Source organism: Oncorhynchus clarkii, chromosome 23 (assembly GCF_045791955.1).
Source record: "Oncorhynchus clarkii lewisi isolate Uvic-CL-2024 chromosome 23, UVic_Ocla_1.0, whole genome shotgun sequence".
NCBI lineage: Eukaryota > Metazoa > Chordata > Actinopteri > Salmoniformes > Salmonidae > Oncorhynchus > Oncorhynchus clarkii.
Window position 1 is genome coordinate 14131806 of NC_092169.1, and position 27877 is coordinate 14159682.

The 27877-nt window shown below is 40.4% G+C and overlaps 1 protein-coding gene across 2 annotated transcripts; it reads right to left on the reverse strand.

Moving 5' to 3' along the window:
• Positions 1 to 20007: 20007 nt before the first annotated feature.
• On the reverse strand, positions 20008 to 26420 carry LOC139381418 (serine/threonine-protein phosphatase 2A 55 kDa regulatory subunit B delta isoform-like). Of its 2 annotated transcripts, XM_071124926.1 has the most exons (10): positions 26162 to 26420; positions 25921 to 25995; positions 24272 to 24369; positions 23431 to 23596; positions 23237 to 23349; positions 22947 to 23124; positions 22632 to 22796; positions 22352 to 22521; positions 21772 to 21863; positions 20008 to 21654 (listed from the first exon to the last, which is right to left on the reverse strand). In XM_071124926.1, exons 1-10 carry the CDS (start codon positions 26166 to 26168, stop codon positions 21375 to 21377), a joined length of 1344 nt encoding a protein of 447 aa, XP_070981027.1. In that variant the 5' UTR covers positions 26169 to 26420; the 3' UTR covers positions 20008 to 21374. The 2 variants fall into 2 exon arrangements, with proteins under 2 accessions (XP_070981027.1, XP_070981026.1); XM_071124925.1 differs by having other exon boundaries at positions 23237 to 23596; positions 26162 to 26340.
• Positions 26421 to 27877: the final 1457 nt, after the last annotated feature.

Below are 27877 nucleotides of genomic sequence, written 5' to 3' on the forward strand. Positions count from 1 at the left end.
TGTTTTCTTTTTCTTTGTTGGCCGAGTATGGTTCCCAATCAGAGGCAGCTGTCTATCGTTGTCTCTGATAAGCAGCCCTTTTTCCCACCTTCTGTTGTGGGATCTTGTCTTTGTTTGGTTGCATGTATTTTGCACGACGAAGCTTTTCATTCGTTGTATTGTTCATTGTTTTTTTTGCTGGTTCACATTTTAATAAAATATGATAAACCCAAATCACGCTGCGCCTTGGCCTTCCCTTAACGACGAACATTACAGTTGAAGAGTTAATCAAATGGCTACCTGGACTATTTGGACTGGACTGTTTATTATCTATGCAAAGTCACTTTACCCCTACCTACACGTACACTAATGTTCAAAAGTTTGGGGTCACTTAGAATTGTCCTTGTTTTTGAAAGAAAAGCTCATTTTTTGTCCATTAAAATAAAATAAAATTGATCAGAAATACAATGTAGACATTGTTAATGTTATAAATGACTATTGTAGCCGGAAACGGCAGATTTCTTTATGGAATATCTACAAAGGCGAACAGAGGCCCATTATCAGCAAACATCACTCATGCGTTCCAATGGCACGTTGTGTTAGCTAATCCAAGTTTCTAATTTTAAAAGGCCAATTGATCATTAGAAAACCCTTTAGGAATTATGTTAGCACAGCTGAAAACTGTTGTTCTGATTAAAGCAGCTCAGAGCAGCTCACAGATTACTGCACCTGTACATAGCCCATCTATAATTTAGCCCAAACAACTACCTCTCCCCCTACTGTATTTATTTATTTTGCTCCTTTGCACCCCATTATTTCTATCTCTACTTTGCACTTTCTTCCACTGCAAATCTACCATTCCAGTGTTTTACTTGCTATATTGTATTTACTTTGCCACCAGGGCCTTTTTTTGTTGCCTTTTCCTCCCTTATCTCACCTCATTTGCTCACATTGTATATAGACTTATTTTTCTACTGTATTGACTGTATGTCAACAGCACTGCACCCCCCCACAGCAACTCGCCCAAGCCTTCCCCATTTCTCCTTCTCCCAAATCCAGTCAGCTGATGTTCTGAAAGAGCTGCAAAATCTGGACCCCTACAAATCAGCCGGGCTAGACAATCTGGACCCTTTCTTTCTAAAATGATCTGCCGAAATTGTTGCCACCCCTATTACTAGCCTGTTCAACCTCTCTTTCTTGTCGTCTGAGATTCCCAAAGATTGGAAAGCAGCTGCGGTCATCCCTCTCTTCAAAGGGGGGGACACTCTTGACCCAAACTGCAACAGACCTATATCTATCCTACCCTGCCTTTCTAAGGTCTTCGAAAGCTAAGTCAACAAACAGATTACCGACAATTTTGAATCTCACCATACCTTCCCTGCTATGCAATCTGGTTTCAGAGCTGGTCATGGGTGCACCTCAGCCACGCTCAAGGTCCAAAACGATATCTTAACCGCCATCGATAAGAAACATTACTGTGCAGCCGTATTCATTGATCTGGCCAGGGCTTTCGACTCTGTCAATCACCACATCCTCATCGGCAGACTCGACAACCTTGGTTTCTCAGATGATTGCCTCGCCTGGTTCACCAACTACTTCTCTGATAGAGTTCAGTGTGTCAAATCGGAGGGTCTGCTGTCCGGACCTCTGGCAGTCTCTATGGGGGTGCCACAGGGTTCAATTCTTGGACGACTCTCTTTTCTGTATACATCAATGATGTCGCTCTTGCTGCTGGTGAGTCTCTGATCCACCTCTACGCAGACGACATTTCTACTTTGCACATTCTTCCACTGCAAATCTACCATTCCAGTGTTTTACTTGCTATATTGTATTTACTTTGCCACCATGGCCTTTCTTTTGCCTTTACCTCCCTTATCTCACCTCATTTGCTCACATCGTATATAGACTTGTTTATACTGTATTATTGACTCTGTTTGTTTTACTCCATGTGTAACTCTGTGTCGTTGTACGTGTCGAACTGCTTTACTTTATCTTGGCCAGGTCGCAATTGTAAATGAGAACTTGTTCTCAACTTGCCTACCTGGTGAAAGGTGAAATATTTTTATTTTTTTAAAGATTCAATTAAACTGGCCTTCTTTAGACTAGTTGAGTATCTAGAGCATCAGCATTTCTGGGTTTGATTACAGGCTCAAAATGGCCAGAAACAAATAACTTTCTTCTGAAACTCAGTCTATTCTTGTTCTGATAAATGAAGGCTATTCCATGCCAGAAATTGCTTGAAGATCTCGTACAACGCTGTGTACTACTCCCTTCCCAGAATAGCGCAAACTGGCTCTAACCAGAATAGAAAGAGGAGTGGGAGGCCCCGGTGCACAACGGAGCAAGAGGACAAGTACATTAGAGTGTCTATTTTGAGAAACAGATGCCTCACAAGTCCTCAACTGGCAGCTTCATTAAATAGTACCCGCAAAACACCAGTCTCAGAGTCAACAGTGAAAAGGCGACTCTGGGATGCTGGCCTTCTAGGCAGAGTTGCAAAGAAAAAGCCATATCTCAGACAGGCCAATAAAAATAAATGATTAAGATGGGCAAAAGAACACAGACACTGGACAGAGGAGCTCTGCCTAGTAGGCCAGCATCCCGGAGTCGCCTCTTCATGTTGACGTTGAGACTGGGGTTTTGCAGGTACTATTTAATGAAGCTGCCAGTTGAGGACTTGTGAGGCGCCTGTTTCTCAAACTAGACACTCTAATGTACTTGTATATAAGAGACAGATTTCGACTGATAATAGGGAACCAACTGTCTTATGTTACCATACCAAATGTAACATATCATACTAATTTGAGTGTCCCGGATTTACATTTACTAAGTTACATCGTCTATGACACCAGGCTGTTTTGATGCATCTTCTGGTTTGGTGGTGAATTCCCATACTAACTTTAAAGTGTAATGTCGTGGTGTGGTACAACAAAAGAGACAAAAGTAGGGGTGTGCCGAGTAGTCGGACAAAACGAGTATCGTAAAGGATATGGGCAATTTTCTGGATACGATTATGATCCTAGGATTTTTCAGGTGCATGTTTCTCATGTCATTCAGGTTATGTGCGAGTTCCTACGTGAACTAAATCAGTCGTTCCTAAACTCTGGGCTGTGGACTCTACGGGGGCGCGAGGTGTCGGCATGGGGTCGTGTGGGTCCCCCACCCCAAAAAATCTATTAATTAAAATTATGATAATATTTGTATTTATTTTTAGGAACTTAGTCCGGCTTTCAACCTACTCTTGAAAGTGCATCATGAGTTTTCCTTTTGTCATCTCAGTCATAACACTCTAAAGTAGGCTATTTATAACTTGTCAGAAATGTCCAGATCAACTAGGACAGTGGTTCCCAAACTTTTTATAGTCTCGTCCCCTTCAAACATTCAACTTCCAGCTGCATACCCCCTCTAGCACCAGGGTCAGCGCACTCTCAAATCTTGTTTTTTGCCATCATTGTAAGCCTGCCACACACACACTATATGATACATTTATTAAACATAGGAATGAGTGTGAGTTTTTGTCACAATCCGGCTCGTTGGAAGTGACAAAGAGCTCTTATAGGACCAGGGCATAAATTATAATAATCAATCATTTTGCTCTTTATTAGGCATCTTACATAAAAAACGTTATTTGTTGATCAAAAATTGTGAATAACTCACCACAGGTTAATGAGATGGGTGTGCTTGAAAGGATGCACATAACTTTGCAATGTTGGGTTGTATTGGCGAGTGTCTCAGCCTTAAATCATTTCCCACACATTCTGTGCTTGTATTTAGTGTTCATGCTATTGAGGGCTGAGAATCCGCTCTCACATAGGTACGTGGTTGCAAAGGGCGTCAGTGTCATAACAGCGTGATTTGCCAAGGCAAATCAGCCCTATCCAGAAATTGCCAGTGGCTTCTGATTCAATTACATTTTCACATAACCTCTTGTTGCAATTTCGATGAGGCTCTCTTGTTCAAATATCGGTAGGTGGACTGGAGCCAGGACATGAAAGGGATAACGAAGGTGCTTCACTATATCACATTTGACATTGTTCGTAAGCTTGAGTTCATTGCCCACAAAAATCATGCAATGAGGGAAAGACCTGTGTGTTATCCTTGTTAATACAGACAAAGAAGAGCTCCAACTTCTTAATCAAAGCCTCAATTTTGTCCTGCACATTGAATATAGTTGCGGAGTGTCCCTGTAATTTTAGATTCAGATCATTCAGGCGAGCAAAAACATCACCCAGATTTACCCAAGTGGCGATGGGAGCAAATGCTTGCACACACATTACCACTCCACTACATTATGTCTCCCTGTCATGGCTTTTGCGCCATCAGTACACATATGAACACATCTTGACCACCAAAGTCCATTTGATGTCACAAAGCTGTCCAGTACATTAAAAATATCCTCTCCTGTTGTCCTGGTTTCTAGTGGTTTGCAGAAGAGGATGTCTTCCTTAATTGACCCCCATAAACGTAACGGACATATACCAGGAGCTGTGCCAGGCCCACCACGTCTGTTGACTCATCCAGCTGTAACACATATAATTCACTGGCATGTATGCGAAGCAGTAATTGTTTCAAAACATCTCCTGCCATGCCACTGATGCATCATGAAACAGTGTTGTTTGATGAAGTTATTGTCTGTATAGTTTTTTTGGCCATTCCCCCAGCATTGTCCCAGCCATATCCGCGGCTTTCCTGTCCTAGCCACTCGGTAGCTCACCATATAAAATGCATCTAGCTGCTAATTAATGGTATCTGTTGCTTTTATACATGTCTTACTACTCTAAAGTTGTCTTAATTCTCGCTCAAAAAACTCCCGTGGCTTATTTTTCTAATTGGTATGCTTTGTTTCTAATAACTGCGCAATAGTGGTTTGATTGAGTTGTGAGATGTTTTACTTTTGCACATGTAACACACTGGAAAGGCACTACTCCCAATATAAGTGAACCCCAAATCAATGTAGTTCTCATCATATTTGCGCCTCTTCGATGGTCCAACGTTCCTGTCCGTTGTTCTCTTCGGTTGCATCAGATTCACATCTGTCAGTGTCCATGCTAGCTGGGCTAACAACAAATGTAGAATTGCTGATGCTAGCATTGGATGTGCTCGTGGAAGCAGAACAACTTGTCATCGACAGGTGCAGTTGTAGTACTACTGTTAGTAGCTCTACTGCTGGGAGTCACTTTTTTTTTAACCATTTATCAATTTTCGAGCAAACGGATTGAGCAGCAGCTACGTTTGGCTACATGCAGACCGTTAGTGGAATTATTTGAATAGGCTACCTGTATTTGACTTTGTTGTTATTTCTCTAAACACTAGATGGTTTAATTGTATTTATGACAGTGAAACGAGGCTACTCAGGCGAGAAAAAAAACACCCAAATGTATAGCCCCATTGGAAAATAGAAATGGACTGTTTGAAGATGTGAGGGAATGTTTCAAAACAGATTTTTATTTGGCGTACCCCCAGTGGCATTGCGCGTACCCTAGTTTGGGAATACCTGAACTAGGACATATCAGCTAGGTTTTTTAGCCCATAGATTTTGTTGTGATGTTTGAGTCACTGAAATATCACATGAATACTCATTAGACATGGCAAAATGTATAGAATTGTGATCAACCAAAGCACATTTCCTCGCAATCAGCTGGTAGTGTTTGCTTTCCATTGTGCTCAGCCATATAGTGCAAGTGCTTGTCACATGCGAATTGCATCAGTACTGAAAGTAAAAACCGGATACAAACAATATGCAGACCAGCATAATGAAGTTCGGGTTGATAACACTACTCTGTGGATATTTTGTCTCACATTCCTAACGTTACCTGCAAAAGGTCCAACTACACGGACAACAGATAAAGTTTCATTTTATTCAGCATTCTGACTTGTAAAGTTTCCTCATGAGAGGAAACTTTTGTGATCCAAACGCACATTTTTGCCTGACGTAGAATTCTATGCAATTCAACATCGGGTCTTCAGCCTCGTTAGCCAGCTACATAGAATTAGATATTAGTAGGGTCTCTATGGCCACCTCGCAAACAATTATTTGTTGATGTTAGCTAGCTAACATTAGCTACTTACCCTGCAATCTCTCAGATGGAATTTCCTTATGAAGCAACATTATAATTTCAGAAACGTTAACATCTACAGGTTGCACTGTGTCGATTAACTATAAAATAGTTTGGTCTCATTTAATTGATTACATGAGTAAGCTAAAAGTTATGAGCAACACCAGGCAGCAGGAAAAAAATGATGATAAAATGTTGTGAAACGTGATTGCCTGGGAACTGATGAGCTGTCATTGGTGAACATCATGCATGTACAATACTAAGAACGTTATAACTGACCCAAGATAGACCACATTCTGTCATTTCCTGTAGAGCCCCACAGCGGAGGTGTCATAATATCCATAACACCTATTTGTCAAACAGGGCCAATGGATCCAATCGTTTTTCCACCATTCAATTTTAGAAACACTTAAAATAAGGGCTGTGTTTCGGTAGGCTTACCCTGGTTTGACATTTTGATAACCATGTAAATCTCTCTCGGACAAGGTAATTTATCAATATATTCAGCTCTGTTTACTCTTAGATTCGAAAATGCTCATTAGTATCAAAGCAGACATCATGCAAGACTACAAATCGATGCAAGCTCCTGCACATCTCTAGCTGACACCTTTGCTAACAGGTATTGTGTCCATTTAAAACTTGCATAAGACAGTTCACATGATTGTCAGTTTAAAGTAATGTTGGCAATTTATTCATTACTAAATTTAGCAAACAATAAATCTACAGATTGTTCACCTTTGCCTTGATTCGGCAGTCTAGTCCATATCATCAAGGCATTTGTAGTTCTTTGTGATAGCTACATTAACAGCTAATAGCATTTCATTTTGGGGGGGGTAAATACAGGTGAATATATTGATAAAAGCCACCTTGACCTAGAGAGATTTATGCAATTATCAAAACGTCACGCCAGGGTAAGCCTATACAAAATACAGCCCTTAATTTAAGTGTTTCTAAAATCCCCTATGTGAAAAATGTTTGACAGCTAGATTTTATGGGTATTATGACCAATTTTTTCATTTTTTTTATTTAACTAGGCAAGTCAGTTAAGAAGAAATTCTTATTTATAATGACGACCTACCAAAAGGCCTCCTGCGGGGACGTTGGCTGGGATTAAAAATAAAAAATGAAATAAAAATATAGGACAAAACACACATTACGACAAGAGAGACACCACGACACTACATAAAGAGAGACCTAAGACAACAACATAGCATGGCAGCAATACATGACAACCCAGCATAGTAGCAACACAACATGACAACAACATAGTAGCAACACAACATGGTAGCAGTACAAAACATTGTACAAACATTATTGGGCAAAGACAACAGCACAAATGGCAAGAAGGTAGAGACAACAATTTATCAGGCTAAGCAGCCACAACTGTCATTAAGAGTGTCCATGATTGAATCTTTGAATGAAGAGATGGAGATAAAACAGTCCAGTTTGAATGTTTTTTGCAGCTCGTTCCAGTCGCAAGCTGCAGCCAACTGAAAAGAGGAGCGACCCAGGGATGTATGTGCTTTGGGGACCTTAAACAACAAAAATACTTAAATACATGTAATTTTGTCCTTGAAACATTTAATTGAAATACTGTAGGATTCCATTCATTCCTATGGTGGACTGCTTTTACTAGGGAGTGCCAATATGGCCGACCGGTGGCTTCAAAGCCTCTCAATGGCTAATACATAGCATCAGCAATCCAGGGATTATATACTTAATTGGCAAAAATTACATTCGCCATTGCACTCCTTCTAAAGAACACATTTTTGTATATCTTGGGCAAAGGGTAAAGTCTACAAAACATTGTCCACTTTGTTCATAACAGATTCTAGTTTTGAAAACAGAGAAACATGTGCCCCCTGCTGATCCCTGCGGGCCCCACATTTTGGGAACCACTGGTTTAAATAACTAAACTGGCTGTCTGAAGAGAAGGGTGGGCTGTACGTTGATCCTACTGCTCTGATTGAAACTGTATTTCTCCTTCCACTCGCTTCATAATTTCACCCAATCAGTTTACCTTGCATGTTTTCGATCTGATCATTTCGATTTCTGCTGTCTGCTACTATGATAAACCACATGTTGAGTAAGTTTGCTATCAAGCTGTGCATAATATCTAACAAATTGGGCAAGAGCATAGCCACAGGAAGTAATTTGGGGGTGGTATGGCAAAGTGGGGTGTGTAGAAATACACCGACCATTTCAAGCTCATTTACTGTACTTCTACACAATTCTAAAACTCTAAAATGCTATTTGGAGAACAAACAAAAATGTCCCCCTAAAATTAGGTTTATTGGGTTTAATGGCGTGTACAATGTACTACTCAACCTCATTATACATAGGCTTGATGACGCATTTAGCCTGCTTGAAGAATAGTACATACAGTACAACATGAAATAGATGCATAGTACACGCTATCAAGGCTGACTTCAAATACCGAAATCAATGTGAAAGTAACAGCTGACTGCTAATGCTAACTTTGCCAGATGAATCCTACATATGCATTGAAATAAAAGGCATACGTCAAAGGAATTACTTAGGCCTACAATCGACGAGGCCGCATAAAGACAAACAAACTCGACCATGGCATGAAGAAAAATCTATACATTAATGCTGCGCCCATGATTCAGCACCGCTGAATGGACAGTGCCTCTGTACAGTTAGGCATAGTGGAGCTCCGTGGGGTGTGGCTGAAAGGACAGAGTCTCTGTCTAGTAGCCAGCTAGAATTAGGCTATTCTGTTTGTGGCAAATTAGACATTTTCTTGGCACAGATTAGTAGCCTACAATACTTATATGAAAATCATAACTGGCACACATATCTTTAGAAATTGTAGGATAAATTGTAAATTGTCACTTACATGAAAAAGGTTACAGACCCCCTACTATAGGCTGAAGTGACCATACAGTGTACTATGACAGTGTCATTATTATTGCGTCAACGAACTAGGCAGCTCTGAGAATATTGAAACATTTTGTATCAACAAGACTGCTCTGAGAATATGAATATTGTAAAATAGTAGCCAACGCAGAGGCAGCCCGCAAAAATGTATCCCCGGGCCAGTTTGTCTCTTTCTGATATTATTGTGTTGCCTACGCAGCATCTGGGTGCTCATTATATACACTGAGCAAAAATATAAATGCAACATGTAAAGTGTTGGTCCCATGTTTGTTTCATGAGCTAAAATAAAAGATCCCAGAAATCCACCTAACAGGTGTAGCATATCAAGAAGCTAATTAAACAGCATGATCATTACATAGGTGCACCTTGTGCTGGGGACAATAAAAGGCCACTCTAAAATATGCAGTTATCACACAACACAATGCCACAGATGTCTCAAGTTGAGGGAGCGTGCAATTGGCATGCTGACTGCAAGAATGTCCACCAGAGCTGTTGCCAGATAATTTTATGTTAATTTCTTTACCATAAGCAATGTAGTTTTATAGAATTTGTCAGTACGTCCAACCAGCCTCACAACCGCAGACCTATTATATGGCATTGTGTGGGCAAGCAGTTTGCTGATGTCAAAGTTGTGAACAGAGTGCCCTCATGGTGGTGGTGGGGTTATGGAATGGGCATGCGTAAACTACGGACAACGGACACAATTGTATTTTATCAATGGAAATTTGAATGCACAGGGATACCGTGACGAGATCCAGAGTCCTATTGTGAGGCCCATACATGTAAAGGTATATGTGTCCAACAAATGCATACCTGTATTCCGAGTCATGTGAAATCAATAGATTAGGGCCTAATTAATTCATTTAAATTGGCGGATTTCCTTATATGAACTGTAACTCAGTAAAAAATATATATATATATTTCAGGGAGTGCTGCAGCACAATCAGCACCTCTACTTCCCGTGACTATGGGAAAGAGTAGGGAAAAAATAAAATCCCCATTCTGACTGAGTGACAGCAAACTTGTCTGCCTGCTGCAAGTTGAGGACACAGACACCAATCCAAGTGCTGCTGAGATATATATATATATATATATATATACATACAGGACCTTCAATGCCATCTGCAGACCAACTAATGAACTGCTGCTGGATCCATCTTACTATCTTATTTTCACCCAGAGAGAATTGAAAGATATATTTCTATAAATGGATTAAAATGATCCAGTGTAAACCTTCTCATTCCAAAGGGACAGTATTTGCATTATGATACGTTTCCCATTGTTTGAAGCTATATTTAATTAGCTAGTTTAATTTAATTTCAATCAAAGCAAGTATACATTAAAATGGCTATCGATTCTGACAGCTTTGATCTGGGGGCAATTTGTAATAAAATAGTCCTCACAATAAGCAAAAAGCCCAACTTCAACCGACTTATCCTGCCAAGATCCAGTACCTTGAGGTAGCTGGCATATAATTGTTATGACAGCTCCTTATATTACCTATCCTCCTAGCATTAGAGAACACCACCACTGTTCACAAGTTATTCAAATTAAGTTTGTCTTTATTCCAGAGCCTTTCGAATGCAAAGTACATTATCTGTCCATTCATGACATAAATTTAAACAAAAAGCCAATTTTCAAGAGACCAATAAGCCAGACTAATATGGTTGCGGTTATTAAACAGCACACTCAGAGAGAGAGAGAGAGAGAGAGACCAGGAAAGAACTTTACCATATCGACCTTCACTGCCATCTGCAGAGAGACAAACTACTGAACTTCTTTCAAGGATCTTATGGCAATGTTCTCTCTCTTTTCCAGATATAGGGATTCAACTATTTATATAACTATAACTTGTGAATCTGTTAATTAAAAGTATCTCTATGAGCTCCTCCGAAGAGACATGAAAAGAAGTGACATTCTTCTGAGTATTTATTTCTCTAATAAGAATATTTGACCAAAAAAAAGTTGCTGCATGTTTCACCATAGACATCATTGCTCACAATGCTTTTCCTAAGGAGTTAATTAATTAATAAACAACCTTATTTGTGGCGCTACAGTGGTGACTCAAGTTTGTACCATAGATAGAACAATGAGCCCGATATTTCACTTGATGTATAAATGTGAAGCATTCTGCCGCTGCCACTCACTGCCAAATATGGTGATGAGAGGAAGCCCAAGTGACCCAGCAGTGGTCGAAGATGGAGCGAGATGGATTTGGCTGACATTCTACACATTTTCTCATCAATTAAATAATACAGTTTTCGGTTTCCAAAACTAGAATCAGTATGAACAGAGTACACAACTTTTTGTAGTCTTTGCCCAAGTTTTTTTATAAAGGCATTCTTTAGCAGGAGTGCAAGGGCAAATTGAGTTATTGCCAATGAAGTATAAAAGCCCTGGATTGTTGTCCTATGAATTCACCATCGAGAGACTATGAAGCCACCGGTTGGCCATATTGGCACTCCCTAGTAGGAGCAGTCCTTCATATGATTTTTTTAAATTTATTTTTTAACCTTTATTTATCTAAGTACTAAATGAATGGAATTCTATAGTATTTTAATTAAAGGACATAATTACATTCATTTAAGTATTATTATTTTTTGTAGTGGGGACAGTAACATTAGTACTCACAAATACAACAGAAAATACCTTAAGGAAACGTTTTTAATGTTGTATGTTTAGCTCACATAATATAATTTTAAAATATGCATTAAGGTGTCTGTAATAGAATAAATGTGTCAAAAACTAATGTAGACGTTAATAAATGCATTTCTATAGCTTCCTAAAAAAAAAAAATACAATTGAGTACCAAGATGGCTGGACGGTGTCTCCAAGACAACTCCCTTAGGAAATCATCCAGGGTTTATACACCTCCTTGATTATTACACACGCGCACTTCAGAGTAGGCGTTCCCTATCGGAAATATGCAAATACATGCTATAACGCACCAATAGGATCTCACTACTTTGTGTTGGCTCTGCCCACCTTGCTTGTTCTGCCCAGGCACTATGATTCATTTTCTCCCATCGTTAACAACAGGCATCTTAGGTCAGTTATAAAAGTATTTGTTTGTACTGTACACATGAGCAGCACATGCGTGATGTTCATAAATTACAGCCCATCAGTTACTAGACAATTACAATAAATTGTTTTCCTGCTGCCTAGTGTTGCTCATAACTTTACAGAGGTAAAGACAGTTTCAAGTACCCCTACCTACACGTACACTAACGTTCAAAAGTTTGGGGTCACTTAGAAATGTCCTTGTTTTTGAAAGAAAAGCAAAACAATTGTTTATTAAAATAACATCAAATTGATCAAAAACACAGTGTAGACATTGTTAATGTTGTAAATTACTATTGTAGCTGGAAACGGCTGATTTTTATAATGGAATATCTACATAGGCGTACAGAGGCCCATTATCGGCAACTGTGTTACAATGGCACATTGTGTTAGCTAGAATAGAAAGAGAAGTGGGAAGCCCCGGTGCACAACTGAGCAAGAGGACAAGTACATTAGAGTGTCTAGTTTGAGAAACAGATGCCTCAGTTAGAGTGGGGAGAACAATTATTTGATAGACTGCCGATTTTGCAGGTTTTCCTACTTACAAAGCATGTAGAGGATGGTAAATTTGTATCATAGGTACACTTCAACTGTGAGAGACGGAATCTAAAACAAAAATCCAGAAATTCACATTGTATGATTTTTAAGTAATTAATTTGCATTTTATTGCATGACATAAGTATTTGATACATCAGAAAAGCAGAACTTAATATTTGGTACAGAAACCTTTGTTTGCAATTACAGAGATCATACGTTTCCTGTAGTTCTTGACCAGGTTTGCACACACTGCAGCAGGGATTTTGGCCCACTCCTCCATACAGACCCAGCAGTACGGACTTTCAGCCCCCTTCAAAGATTTTCTATTGGGTTCAGGTCTGGAGACTGACTAGGCCACTCCAGGACCTTGAGATGCTTCTTACGGAGCCACTCCTTAGTTGCCCTGGCTATGTGTTTCGGGTCGTTGTCATGCTGGAAGACCCAGCCACGACCCATCTTCAATGCTCTTACTGAGGGAAGGAGGTTGTTGGCCAAGATCTCGCGATACATGGCCCCATCCATCCTCCCCTCAATACGGTGCAGTCGTCCTGTCCCCTTTGCAGAAAAGCATCCCCAAAGAATTATGTTTCCTCCTCCATGCTTCACAGTTGGGATGGTGTTCTTGGGGTTGTACTCATCCTTCTTCTTCCTCCAAACACGGTGAGTGGTGTTTAGACCAAAAAGCTATTTTTTTGTCTCATCAGACCACATGACCTTCTCCCATTCCTCCTCTGGATCATCCAGATGGTCATTGGCAAACTTCAGACGGGCCTGGACATGCGCTGGCTTGAGCAGGGGGACCTTGCGTGCGCTGCCGGATTTTAATCCATGACGTCGTAGTGTGTTACTAATGGTTTTCTTTGAGACTGTGGTCCCAGCTCTCTTCAGGTCATTGACCAGGTCCTGCCGTTTAGTACTGGGCTGATCCCTCACCTTCCTCATGATCATTGATGCCCCACGAGGTGAGATATTGCATGGAGCCCCAGACCGAGGGTGATTGACCGTCATCTTGAACTTCCATTTTCAAATAAATGCGCCAACAGTTGTTGCCTTCTCACCAAGCTGCTTGCCTATTGTCCTGTAGCCCATCCCAGCCTTGTGCAGGTCTACAATTTTACCCCTGATGTCCTTACACAGCTCTCAGGTCTTGGCCATTGTGGAGAGGTTGGAGTCTGTTTGATTGAGTGTGTGGACAGGTGTCTTTTATACAGGTAACAAGTTCAAACAGGTGCAGTTAATACAGGTAATGAGTGGAGAACAGGAGGGCTTCTTAAAGAAAAACTAACAGGTCTGTGAGAGCCGGAATTCTTAGTGGTTGGTAGGTGATCAAATTCTTATGTCATGCAATACAATGCAAATTAATTACTTAAAAATCATACAATGTGAATTTCTGGATTTTTGTTTTAGATTCTGTCTCTCACAGTTGAAGTGTACCTATGATACAATTTGCAGACCTCTACATGCTTTGTAAGTAGGAAAACCTGCAAAAATCGGCAGTGTATCAAATACTTGTTCTCCCCACTGCATATTGCTTCTTTAATCAGAACACAGTTTTCATCTGTGCTAACATAATTGCAAAATGGTTTTCTAATGGTCAGTTAGCCTTTTAAAATTAGAAACTTGGATTAGCTAACACAACGTGCCATTGAAACACAGAAGTGATGGTTGCTGATAATGGGCCTCTGTACGCCTATGTAGATATTCCATAAAAATCAGCCATTTCCAGCTACAATAGTAATTTACAACAATAACAATGTCTACACTGTATCTCTGATCAATTTGATGTTATTTTAATGGCAAAAAAAATGTGCTTTTCTTTCAAAAAACAAGGACATTTCTAAATAACCCCAAACTTTTGAATGGTTGTGTGTGTGTGTGTGTGTGTGTGTGTGTGTGTGTGTGTGTGTGTGTGTGTGTGTGTGTGTGTGTGTGTGTGTGTGTGTGTGTGTGTGTGTGTGTGTGTGTGTGTGTAACTGTAAAATAATGAAGTACCATTTTTGAAAATCATGGGACAAAAAGTCTTTGGTTGCATGCTATTTTATGTCAATCATATTGCTGCTTGTTGGCTATAACTTGCTGATCATGGTCTTATGCTGCCATCTATTGGAAATATTTAGCAATTAAAGGTTATTGTTTCACAGCAGACCATAAAGTCATTGGAGATGCAGTTGAGAGATAGTGTATTTTGTCTTATTAATTGCAGAGATCTGTCTAAAACCAGTCCCAACTCTCCCACGACAATTGCTCGACTTTCACATAGAGATTACTAGGTCACGAACAGTTCAAACCTCATTTGAAATATAAAATACAATCAAATGTGGGTTGTTATCAAGTGTTCTTCCTTGCAATAATACATACCACAAAATAACGAATTAATAAAACAGCAAATGCTTACGTAGGTTTTGATACAAAAATAACAAATGTTATTTAATACTATAATGGTATTTACTAACATATTATTACTAAAATAGTGCTACTCTCTGTTCAGGGTTAGGGTTAAGGCTAAAATAAGGTTTACATAGGGCTAGGGTTAGGGTTAAAGCTAAATTAGGTTCTTCCTAGGGCTAGGGTTTTTAAGGCAAAAAACTGTATTTATTTTATTTATTCGTTATTTTACCAGGTAAGTTGACTGAGAACACGTTCTCATTTGCAGCAACAACCTGGGGAATAGTTACAGGGGAGAGGAGAGCAATAAATGAACCAATTGTAAACTGGGGATTATTAGGTGACCGTGATGGTTTGAGGGCCAGATTGGGAATTTAGCCAGGACACCGGGGTTAACACCCCTACTCTTACGATAAGTGCCATGGGATCTTTAATGACCTCAGAGAGTCAGGACACCCGTTTAACATCCCATCAGAAAGATGGCACCCTACACAGGGCATTGTCCCCAATCACTGCCCTGGGATATTTTTTTAGACCAGAGAAAAGAGTGCCTCCTTCTGGCCCTCCACCACCACTTCCAGCAGCATCTGGTCTCCCATCCAGGAACTGACCAGTACCAACCCTGCTTTGCTTCAAAAGCAAGCCAGCAGTGGTATGCATGGTGGTATGCTGCTGGCATATGGGTTTATAGCTCTCTTGCTTTTGCTCGTGGCTATCTGCAGGTACTACACACCTCATTCGCTACACTCGCTGGGCTCATAATTTCAGACAGCAACTGTGTCTGATCTACAAATCGATTCGCTAGACCAGGTATTCCCAAACTGGGGTACGCGCAATGTCGTCAGGGGGATACCCCAAATAAAAATGTGATTCACATTTTAAAAAATAAATAACAGTACAAAACAGTACATTTATATTTTCCAACGGGGCTATACATTTGGGTGAAGTTTTTTTTCACCTGAGTAGCTCGTTTCACTGCCAAAAATAAAATTCAACCATCTAGTGTTCAGCGAAATAACAACACAATGTTAAATACAGGTAGCCTAGTCAAACAATGAACATCCAATCACATTAACTGTTACTCTCTCATGGGAAACCTTCACTCTTGAGCAGACATTTAGAAACTAAACAAAACCATTTGAAAAAACCATGAAAGGGAGACACAGTGGAATGGTAAGGCACGTGCAAGCAGTTGCTCCCGATGCCACTTGTGTGCATTGCAGCATCCATCGAGAAGCTCTTGCTGCCAAGGGAATGCCTGACGGCTTGAAAGATGTTTTGGATACTACAGTCGAGGCTAAAAGTCTTGGGAATGACACAAATATGAATTTCCACAAAGTTTTCTGCTTCAGTGTCTTTAGATATTTTTGTCAGATGTTACTATGGAATACTGAAGTATAATAACAAGCATTTCATAAGTGTCAAAGGCTTTCATTGACAAATACATGAAGTTGATGTGTAACAGTATAAGTTTAGACCGTCCCCTCGCCCATACCCGGGCGCGAACCAGGGACCTTCTGCACACATCAACAGTCACCCTCGAAGCATCGTTACCCATCGCTCCACAAAAGCCGCGGCCCTTGCAGAGCAAGGGGAACTACTACTTCAAGGTCTCAGAGCAAGTGACGTCACTGATTGAAACGCTATTTAGCGCCCACGCTAACTAAGCTAGCCGTTTCACATCCGTTACAGATGCAAAGAGTCAACATTTGCAGTGTTGACCCATCTTTTTCAAGACCTCTGCAATCCGCCCTGGCATGCTGTCAATTCACTTCGGGCCACATCCTGACTGATGGCAGCCCATTCTTGCATAATCAATGCTTGGAGTTTGTCAGAATTTGTTGGTTTTTGTTTGACCACCCGCCTCTTGAGGATTGACCACAAGTTCTCAATGGGATTAAGGTCTGGGGAGTTTCCTGGCCATAGACCCAAAAAATCAATGTTTTGTTCCCCGAGCCACTTAGTTATCACTTTTGCCTTATGGCAAGGTGCTCCATCATGCTGGAAAAGGCATTGTTCATCACCAAACTGTTCCTGGATGGTTGAGAGAAGTTGCTCTCGGAGGATGTGTTGGGTTCCATTCTTTATTCATGGCTGTGTTCTCAGGCAAAATTGTGAGTGAGCCCACTCCCTTGACTAAGAAGCAACCCCACACATGAATGGTCTCAGGATGCTTTACTGTTGGCATGACACAGGACTGATGGTAGCGCTCACCTTGTCTTCTCCGGACAAGCTTTTTTCCGGATGCCCCAAACAATCGGAAAGGGAATTCATCAGAGAAAATGACTTTACCCCAGTCCTCATCAGTCCAATCCCTGTACATTTTGCAGAATATCAGTCTGTCCCTGATGTTTTTCCTGGAGAGAATTGGCTTCTTTGCTGCCCTTCTTGACATCAGGCCATCCTCCAAAAGTCTTCGCCTCACTGTGCATGCAGATGCACTCACACCTGCCTGCTGCCATTCCTGAGCTAACTCTGTACTGGTGGTGCCCCGATCCCGCAGCTGAATCAACTTTAGGAGACGGTCCTGGCGCTTGCTGGACTTTCTTGGGCGCCCTGAAGCCTTCTTCACAACAATTGAACCGCTCTCCTTGAAGATCTTGATGATCCGATAAATGGTTGATTTAGGTACAATCTTACTGGCAGCAATATCTTTGCCTGTGAAGCCCTTTTTGTGCAAAGCAATGATGACGGCACGTGTTTCCTTCCAGGTAACCATGGTTGACAGAGGAAGAACAATGATTCCAAGCACCACCCTCCTTTTGAAGCTTCCAATCTGTTATTCGAACTCAATCAGCATGACAGAGTGATCTCCAGCCTTGTCCTCGTCAACACTCACACCTCACACCTGTGTTAACAAGAGAATCACTGACATGATGTCAGCTGGTCCTTTTGTGGCAGGGCTGAAATGCAGTGGACATTTTTTGGGGGAATTCAGTTCATTTGCATGGCAAATAGGGACTTTGCAATTAATTGCAATTCATCTGATCACTTTTCAGAACATTCTGGAGTGTATGCAAATTGCCATCATACAAACTCAGCAGACTTTGTGAAACTTGATATTTGTGTCATTCTCAAAACTTTTGGCCACGACTGTACAGTGAAAATGGTTAACTTTGTTAAAGCAAGGCCCCTGAACTCTCGTGTATTTTCTGTATTACGCAATGATATGGGCAGCAACCATGTAACACTTTTACAACATACAGAAGTGCGCTGGTTATCAAGGGGGAAAGTATTGACACGTTTTTAAAAAAAAATTAGCGACGAGCTTAAAGTTTTCTTTACTGACCATAATTTTCACTTGTCTGACCGCTTGCATGATGACGTGTTTCTCATACGATTGGCCTATCTGTGTGATGTTTTTTCTTGCCTGAATGATCTGAATCTAGGATTACAGGGACTCTCCGCAACTATATTCAATATCCCTTTCATACCCTGCCTCCAGTCCATTTACCGATATCTGAACAAGAGAGCCTTATCAAAATTGCAACAAGCGGTTATGTGAAAATGTTATTTAATCAGAAGCCATTGCCAGATTTCTGGATAGGGCTGCGCTCAGAGTAACCTGCCTTAGAAAATCGCAGTGTTAAGACACTGATGTCTTTTGCAACCACGTACTTATTTGAGAGTGGATTCTAGGCCGTCACTAGCATGAAAACGAAATACAGGCACAGACTGTGTGTGGAAAATTATTTAAGACTGAGACTCTCTCCAATACAACCCAACATTGCAGAGTTATGTGCATCCTTTCAAGCACACCCTTCTCATTAACCTGTGGTGAGTTATTCACCATTTTTGATGAACGAATAAGGTTTTATATGTAAGAGGGCTAAATAAAGAGCAAAATTATATATCATTATTATTTGTGCCCTGGTCCTAAAAGAGCTCTTTGTCACTTCTCACACGCTGGGTTAAAACATCATTCCTATATGTAATGAATGTATTGTATAATGTGTGTGTGGCAGGCTTACAATGATGCCAAAAAAACAACATTTGAGAGTGCGCTGACCCTGGTGCAAGAGGGTACACAGCTGGAGGTTGAATGTTTGAAGGGGTACAGGACTATAAAAAGTTTGGGAACCACTGCGCTAGACCATCCATTTGGTTTGCAAATCAGTGTACCTGCGCAGCATCCGCTCAATTGTATGCCTGCGAACACATATGAAATTATCCAGCAGCCATTAAAAATAACAATAAATAAAAAAGTCTTCTGGTGGTTTAAATTTGCAGTCATGATGAATTTTTACTTCAATCAAATGAACCTTTTTAAATGACCTTTCTATTCTGTCTTCTCAGGATATACATTGGGAGACGTCTCAGCACCTACTGATGCTGATGCTGCGTTCTGACACCAGTCACCCCTGTTGTGACTCATACAGCTGGCATGCCTTCAAATGGGACAACTTCGGAATCATACAGCTGACAACTTTGGAATCATACAGCTGACATGCCTTCAAATGCGACAACTTTGGAATCAAGGGAGAAGGGGTTGATGTAGCATTCTCCATTTTAGCTGATTGCCTCAAATCTTATCTTCTTCACCTTGGTGAATGCTTTGTACTGCTTCTTTCTCCCAGAAATGCCTTGATTCAGGAACTGCTTTGTGCTGCCTTGTTCCTCGCAGTATTTAGAATGTTGTTTTATATTGATGGCTGCCAATCGGCATTCATGTTTATCTCATTTTCTTTTGCATGTCGAGTTTGTGGTTTGCCTGATTGTTATGCTCAAGGGAATGATTCATGTGAATGAATATTAATTGTGAAATATTTCCTTCACTAATGTTCTTTGAGAAATTACTTAAATGAGTACTGAAAAAGTACAATGTATGTTTGAGTTATTTAGCAGACAGTCTTAGCCAGAGTGACTTACAGGAGCAATTCAGGTTAAGTGCCTTGCTCAAGGGCACATTGACATATTTTTCACCTAGTCTCAGGATTTGAACCAGCAAAGTTCTTAACCCGCTAGGCTACCTGCTGCATTTGCAATCATTCCACAATTTTCTCTGAACACCTCAACTTACTGAATAGACATCTACAGTATGCCATCAGACTCATTTCACCTGTTTAAATTAATGGAGGCATAATGCAAATGAACATTATTTGATTTTATTTAACTTTGGTCAACATAAACATATGAATACATTGCCACCATGTTAATTATTAAACAGAGAAATGCTTTACCAGTGTTCCTGTTTTTAATGTTATAATCAGTACATGTCAATTCAACCTTCATTTTTGCATTGGTAACTTGGAAAACAAAGTATGCACTTTTGATCCCAATAAATGATTTAAGGGCACATGTAAGAGGCTTGTCGGAATGTCCACTTACGACACGAAGAACCATCAACTTTCCATGTTTTGGAGGTAATCTGTATATCAATAGAGCTGTATGGTGTGCAGTACTCTTTCTCTGACTAATTATATACCTAGTGTTTTCACAGACAGCCACAAATAGCAGCAGTAATGAGAAATCTATAAAATAGAATTTAAAAATAATGCACATAAGGTTCGTAAAACATTTGGGGACATAACCAGTAGCTGTCATTGATAGACGTAGGTATTAAGGCTGCAGATTCCCTTTGTCTTGCATCTCCTCCCATGAAGTTTCCAGCCTGGATCTTAAATGAGAGGAACACAAATAAATATCTCGACACTTGCACATGATCGGTCTCAAACGGTGGTTCTGAAACGTCGGAGTAGTTCCTTTGAAGATGGCTGGAGACAACTACTCAAAAGACTGCAGTGTGACAGAATGTTTTTCCACCTCCACAACATAAAAACATGCAAAGCAGTTAAGAACATGATTTAATACAGTTCTAAATATTAAAACACATAGCTGTAGTTTTAGTTACTTTTATTAAGTGGATGACACCATAAAGGTGTACTTGAATAGATACAGTCATTGAGATTACCATGTCTGGGGGATAAATTGGGGATAGGAGGGAGTGGGTAGAGAAAAGAAAAAGGTCCACTTTCCAAATTCATGACCTGTAGCAAGTGCTTTGGCCTGAATGCATGGTCAATGGGGGAATGTTAACAGGTAGGCCTAAAACCCAGGAAATATCATGTTTTAGAAAGGCCCAAAAGAGGGTGTTATAACAATAACAAGAGGTCATTTTCAGGGCTTTCCATAGTTTGGTTGTTAGATTATGAAATAAAGGCTGAAAATGTCAACACAAACACCAATGTTCAAGAGTTTGACCTCTTGGGAGTGCCGTTCCATTGATTCAAAGTAAGGTGGGCTCTCCGGGTCCGATCTCTGCCCTGGCACCGATTCACCCAAGGCAAAATCAACCTCTGACTCAAAATAAAAAACAGGCAGACCAATCAACCTCCTGCAGCAACAAAAGGAGAAAAGTGCCACCAGGAGGACGACAGGGCTGTTAGTTTCTGATACAGATAAACCACTAGGCTTAACTACGCAGGAACAGTAAAGCCTTGGAGCCCAATTATTTTTTTAGTTGATCTTATCCTGGAAAATGTACAGGTTGTTGGTGGCTGCCACAGCGATGACATTTTCTTTGGGGTGCCAGGCGGTGTGCAGGATCTTCTTGTTGAAATCCAGGCTGTCCACGCTAATTTCGTCTTTCTTCCTCTTGCCTCCAGTGGAGACTTTGCGGGGTTTGAGTGTGCCACGCGGTTTGCTGCTCTCCCTGGAGGCCTCCAGTGTAATGTCCTTCCTGGTGTTGCGGTCAAACATCCGGAAGAAGTTGTTGTAGGAGCCAGTCATGATTGCACTGAGAAATGAAAGAAACATGAATAATTAAAACTTACATATTGGCAGAAAATTTGTCCAAAGAACAACGTAGTAGTTGCAGATTGCCTTAAACAGAGAAAGTGCTAGGTTTTCTCACCTGTCGCTACCGTTCCAGCAGCACTCAAACTTGTCAAAGATGCAGTCATTTTCATACAATGAACAGAGCTTGCTGCGAAGGTATTCGTGAACCTGGACGGGAGAACGTTGATTAGTCTATTTGGAAAAGAATTGCGTCTTTCTAACTATTTTTCTTATACCCAACTCGATAATTGTGGGTAAGCAAACCACACTGAAAATGATGTTAGTTGTAGTGTTATCACTAGGAAGAGCAAGCTAGGTACCTTACAGTGATTGGGGGAAAAAATTGATAGTTACATATCGTGATATCATTTTTTTTTTTTTTTTACAATACCGCAATTTTTTTTTTTAACTAGTTGGCTGTACCTGCACCAAAACTTCAGTATTTGTCCTTCATAGCTTGTTCTTCATCTTATTTTTAAATAGGGAATGTATTTTTTATCTCTCATCTCTATGCAGCAGACGTATGGTGAGCAATATGTTTGGAACATCGAATCGCAATACATATAGAATTGTGAGAATTGCAATACATATCGTATTGGCACCTAAGTATAGCGATATTGTATTGTGAGGTCCCTGATAATTCCCAGCCCTAGTACCTGATATGTCTCGACTGGCCTGTTCTCCATGTTGAGGTCCCACACCTTGACGGAGAGGTAGTCCCGTGTCATCATGTAGCGCCCGCTGTGACTGAACTTCACGTCAGAAATGGACGAGATGATCTCAGAGAAGAACGACCTGCTGCTTGGATCCTCAGGCTCCTCAAAGACTACAATCACAAACATGGAGAGATACTCAAAATGACAGACAATCAAAGCTCATTTATCTCTCAATGAACATAATTTAGAATGCAGAGAACAAGGCTCTACGGATACTCACACTTAGTGTGCCTATCGCAGAGTGCTGCTGCTCGCATGTCACAGAGGCGTATGGTGCCTTTGCTACTGCTGTACACAAATACATTGCATTGGTTTGGTTGGCACTCAGCAGCTGTGATCACCTCTGTCAGTTCCTCCATGTTGGCAGGCTTGATGTCTACAATGTCTGAGAACACACTGTTAAGGAAATTAACTGAAATGAGTCTAAAAGGCTCATATAGGCTAATACAGCGCAGTTCGGACAAAGCAAACATTTGCATCTAAAAGTCATGATGCTGAAGACTTCAGGACAGATAACTTTTCAGACAAAAGATACTAAAGCTTCTGTCAGTGATTTCCAAGTGCCATAGGTTAATTCTTAGGTCATCAGCGGAGAGGTACGTTTGATGATCGCTATTTACAGAAATGGAATTAATATGATATGTATGAGCGTTGGCAAACACCCTCCGAGGACTTGCTTCTACCATGAGATCCATGGGCATCAGCACTGGTACCTATAAACACAGGACAGATTTATTCAGAGGTGGAAGCGATAAGCATGCTGCGTGTGTTTGTTCTTGTACAGTGTTTGCTGAAATCTTAAAGGTTAAGCAACACTAAACCAACCCGCAGGGAGGTAATTCTAAAGGGATCCCTGAGACGTCCATCTTCGTCTTTCAAGTTGTAACCCTCAGCCCGCTTGTCTCGTTCACTGATCTTCCACAATTTGATAGTTTTATCTGTATGAAACAAAAACGTGTATGTTGAGGCTGAAGACAACCTAACCAAAAGCTTAGTAGGTTCAAGCAAAATGTTCTTACCATTTGTTGAGAGCAGAAAGTGAGCAGAGTTTTGCTGGGGTAACCATCTTATTTTGTTAATTTTTTCCTCAATTTCTAAACTTTTCAAGTAGTCAAATTCAGGTTCGTGACTCTGAAATGTGCTATAGACGTTGTATTCCCCGCGCAGGTGTGGTCTATTTTTACACTGAAAGAGAAAAGTAGATGTGCACTGCGTGTCAAACTTAGATATTAAACATATATGATAATTAGAATTTTCATAATTTCTTTCCATAACAACCTATCATAGCTGACTCCAACATGCATGTCAGTAACCAGATTTCCATCCAACCTTTTTAAGCGAGTAAAGAACGACGGATAAAAAAATGTCATTACAGGTCTGACGAAACCAGCAAATTCGGCGGTCAATTTTCCAAACGTCAACAAAACAAAATACGCTAGACAAGGTGGGATCTTTGTGTCGGTAAAATGCAAGAAATGGAGGTGGAATCTTGCTCTTTTGTCAATAATAATCTCATGTAGCCTAGGCTATACCTGCACGGTATCTGCGAGCTGTAGAGTGCACGTGCCAATACCAGAGTGGGTGCATTCGCTATAAACGCAACTTTTTTTTGTGACAAAACCATCAGTAGAGTTGAAAATGGGATGCAAACCTGTACATGGGAATTTAACCGCAAAAGTCATTTTTATGTGCACTACGTCATCACGCACAGCCTTTTAGCCGCAACAAGTCAATTTGATGGAATCATCTCTGTTGGGAAAATGCGGATTTAGAACATTTGCATGAAAATCTGTCGCCAATTGGATGGAAACTTAGCTAGTGTTTATGAAAATAAATGTAGTTGGTAATTACAAAATTCACCTCCTGTTCATGTTGAAATATGACAACTCTGCCTCCCTTGTCTCCAGTTGCTAGAAACTCTCCAGAATGGTTGAATTCAACCGTTGAGATGATATCCGCTGAAAGGAGGACATGTACCATTAAATCTGGAGCATGATTAAGTGTATAAGGGTTATCCTTATACATTTAAGGGTTATCCTTATACAATAGAAACAAATCAGCAAAATGACACCGGGTACAAAAAACAGTAATGGTGAAACTTTCATGGGTGCACACTATGCAATGTAGTCGACAGAGCAGTTTGTGCATTTCTACCTCTACTTTGAAAGAATGAAACATACAAATGTGACTCTCTCCCTATCAGAATGTATGCCGCGTTCAAAACAACTGGGAACTTGGGATAAAAAGTAGCTCCGACTGGGGAAATCATTTTGAATGGTCATCCAACTCAGAAACATTTTTAGAGCCCCGACTTAAGGACCTGCAGATCACAGACGTAATGATTTGACCTTGTTTTTTTCCCTTCTAGTTCACAGTTGTCATAAAAGCATCAGTACTTTATCATACAAATATGTGCTCACAAACAAAGTGAGGGAAACACTCTTTAAAGCAACTCATAGTATCAGTAAATATATTAGAAATGTTTATGAGAAATGTATATTTTGTCCATCTGGGCCAGAATCACTTGGGGCATTTGTATTTCCAATGTGTGTATGTGACTACGTTCTGGGTGGATCTTCAGCTGGACTTGGGTAAAAGGACATCCATCTGCAAGCTTGTGAGGTTCTTTTAGTTTTTTGATAATAACAAAAAGTTAGAGATTCATTTGAATATAATTCTTGCGAAATATTACATCATAACATGTATTTAAAAAAAATATATATATATATATATTTTTTTTTTTGGGGGGGGGAATGTATTTAAAAATATATATATATTTTTAAATTCACTTTTTTTCAAAGTAGATTTAAATAATTACTTTACAACATTGACTCCTATTCCCTGTAACAATATGAAGGCAATGAAATCAATTGATACACTAAGCTATTAAAATGTATTTGAATGTAAAAACCCTGTAAGTGTTTCTGTTCTTGTGTTTATCTGTTTGTGATGTTTTGTGTTAGAATTTTTAAGAAGGATGCATAGATTTTTGTAACACATTTGTATTCTTCAAAATGTATAGAAATCCAATTAAAAAAAGGTATACTTGCCATGTTCGACGCAGACCTTTGACGTCATTGACAAATCGCACCCACACTAGCTAACTTAATAACTACGCTAGCAAGATGACTCGTTAAATATACTGTCGTAAACTATCTTACTAGCCTACAAAAAAATACAATATCTAATACGTACTCTTGACTGCCTAAATCGTATTATATAATACATAAATGTGCGGGACATAAGTTACTGGGGACAGTTGTTTGGGTAGTTATACCGTTAGCTTGCTAATGTTAGCCGAACGTAAGCAAAAGAAGCCAGCTAAGATAACGTTAGTTAGAAAAACAAACTCCGCGTAGCCCAGCAGTGCTCCTTATATACATGCAGTGTCATGACATCTTTGTTCTTGAAAAGACAGTCAGTCAAAGGCGTAGTTGGCGGAAGTTAGCTAACAGTATCACATTTGAGCTCAAACGCTAACGTATAGCTAGCTACCATTAGCTACTCACCTTCCGCAACATCTTCATCTATTGCCCCCTTCACTTGTGAGAAACACCACTGAAAGTCATTTCCACCGGCAACTCCTGCATAACAACAATATTGGAATAATTAGCGCCAATTCACCAACCCATTTAGTCAAATGATGTGTTGTCAGTTAACGCTAGCTAGCCAAGTTAAAACTTGCATTCAGGCCACACAGCAACGAGTGAGTGGTATGGGGACCCTTTCCTAGCTACAAAAGTAGCTTACCTGCCATTGTTTCATTTAGCAGAGTTGGCTATTACTGAACACTGCTTATTCAACCAATGTAACTTGCATGGGGTAAAAATAGTCAACATCCACAGGCAAGGTGAAGAGTCGGGATCAGATCACGGAAATCGTCTGTGATTTTTTTCCCCCCATCCAAAATGGCGCACATTGCGTGACACAATGACGTTATTTCGACATGCCTCCAAGCATCTTTCAGGTATCTATCCAGACCCCCACCATCCATCAATCCATCCATCTTCTTTGATGAGTTTTAACGGCGGTTGGCATCCAATAAATGTTGCTTTACCGCCACCAACTAGACTGGAGTATATCTCCCTTTTACTTTGCCTATAAACCAACAAATACCCTACCATAGCCCTACACGCATTAAAACCCACACGCCCTACTCCACTAAATCTATTGAGTCATACCTCAGGACAACAGCCTGAAAGGATGGGACACCACCACTCAACATACCCTGTAACTCTTCATACTTCAAATCTCTTACACCCAAATACTTCTCTGCAGCTGCCACCACAACCTCAATTTTCTGTGACTTACTGTATGTTCCATCCCTGCAGTATAGTTGATAATCATTGCAAGAAAAACCCAATCTTACTGAACCATATATCACTTGTTGGCCTATACCTTTGCACTGGTACAGATCTACTACTCACACCTTGCCTCTTAGGATCCCTCCCCCTTGACCCATCTTCCTCAACTGTATTCACTGCCTCAGCATGCCGTAACTTCTGCACTACTCTAACCCTGGTAACCTCAACCTGCCTCTCTGTCACCGGACATGTTTGATTCCCAGGCCCATGGGCATCCCTACAATTAAAACATACTGCTTCTTACCCTAATGTTACACATACCTGTACCTTTGTCTCATACCTTTCTGCATACTTCTCACACCTAGGAACCTCCCTCCTAAACACTGCTGCCACATGCCCATAAGCTTGACACCTTGTAACAACGTAATGTATTCTGTACAAATGCTTGTACGGGATAACTGATATATCCTAACATCACTTTGTCAAGCAACGACTCAACATCAAACTAAAAAAAAACAGACAACGACTCTTCTGTTTCTCCATTCAGGACACCCTGTCTGCATCGCACCAAACAACGAGCAGCACAAACACAGAGAATCTTCCCCTCCAGTCCACTTTCACATTTACCACTACCACCATTATTCTAACAAACCATCTCAATTTTTTCCTTATTTTTTAACCAATTCAAGCTCACCCTCTTCCTCCCTCTATCTCTTCGACCTCCTCTGCCTCGCTTTTTCCCTCCATTCCTCCTCCGTAATCCAAATATGCGTCTTCTTATGATAATACTGCACTTCTCCTGATATACATCTCGTTCTTGCTGTCTCAAGGGACTCCATTTCCCATTCACTCAGTTCCATCCTCCCATCCATCCATTCCTAACTGTAGACAGTTTTGTCTATGTTTGAGTCATTTAGGCTCGTCCCTACTCCTTGCAACTTCATTGAGACAACAGAAAAACTGGATTGATCCTCACCCTTAATAATGTTGATGACTGAATTGAAGTGCAATGTATGGTTGTACATTGAAATGTAACATAGGCCTACCTTTAAAAGTGTTTGTAATGCAATTCAAGTAAAAAAGTGTTGGTAAAGGACATCACTGACAACCTGAAACTGTCCATCCGCACAAACAGTATGAAGAAGGTGCCCAGTACCCTGCC

What these genes read in the sequence shown, in the direction of transcription:
- LOC139381418 (XM_071124925.1), bottom strand. An exon ending in TATTTCAACATGAACAGGAG is followed by an intron (nt 23,597 to 24,271) that starts GTGAATTTTGTA and finishes TTTCTCTTTCAG; the next exon opens with TGTAAAAATAGACCACACCT. An exon ending in TTAGAATTACCTCCCTGCGG is followed by an intron (nt 23,125 to 23,236) that starts GTTGGTTTAGTG and finishes CTGTGTTTATAG; the next exon opens with GTACCAGTGCTGATGCCCAT.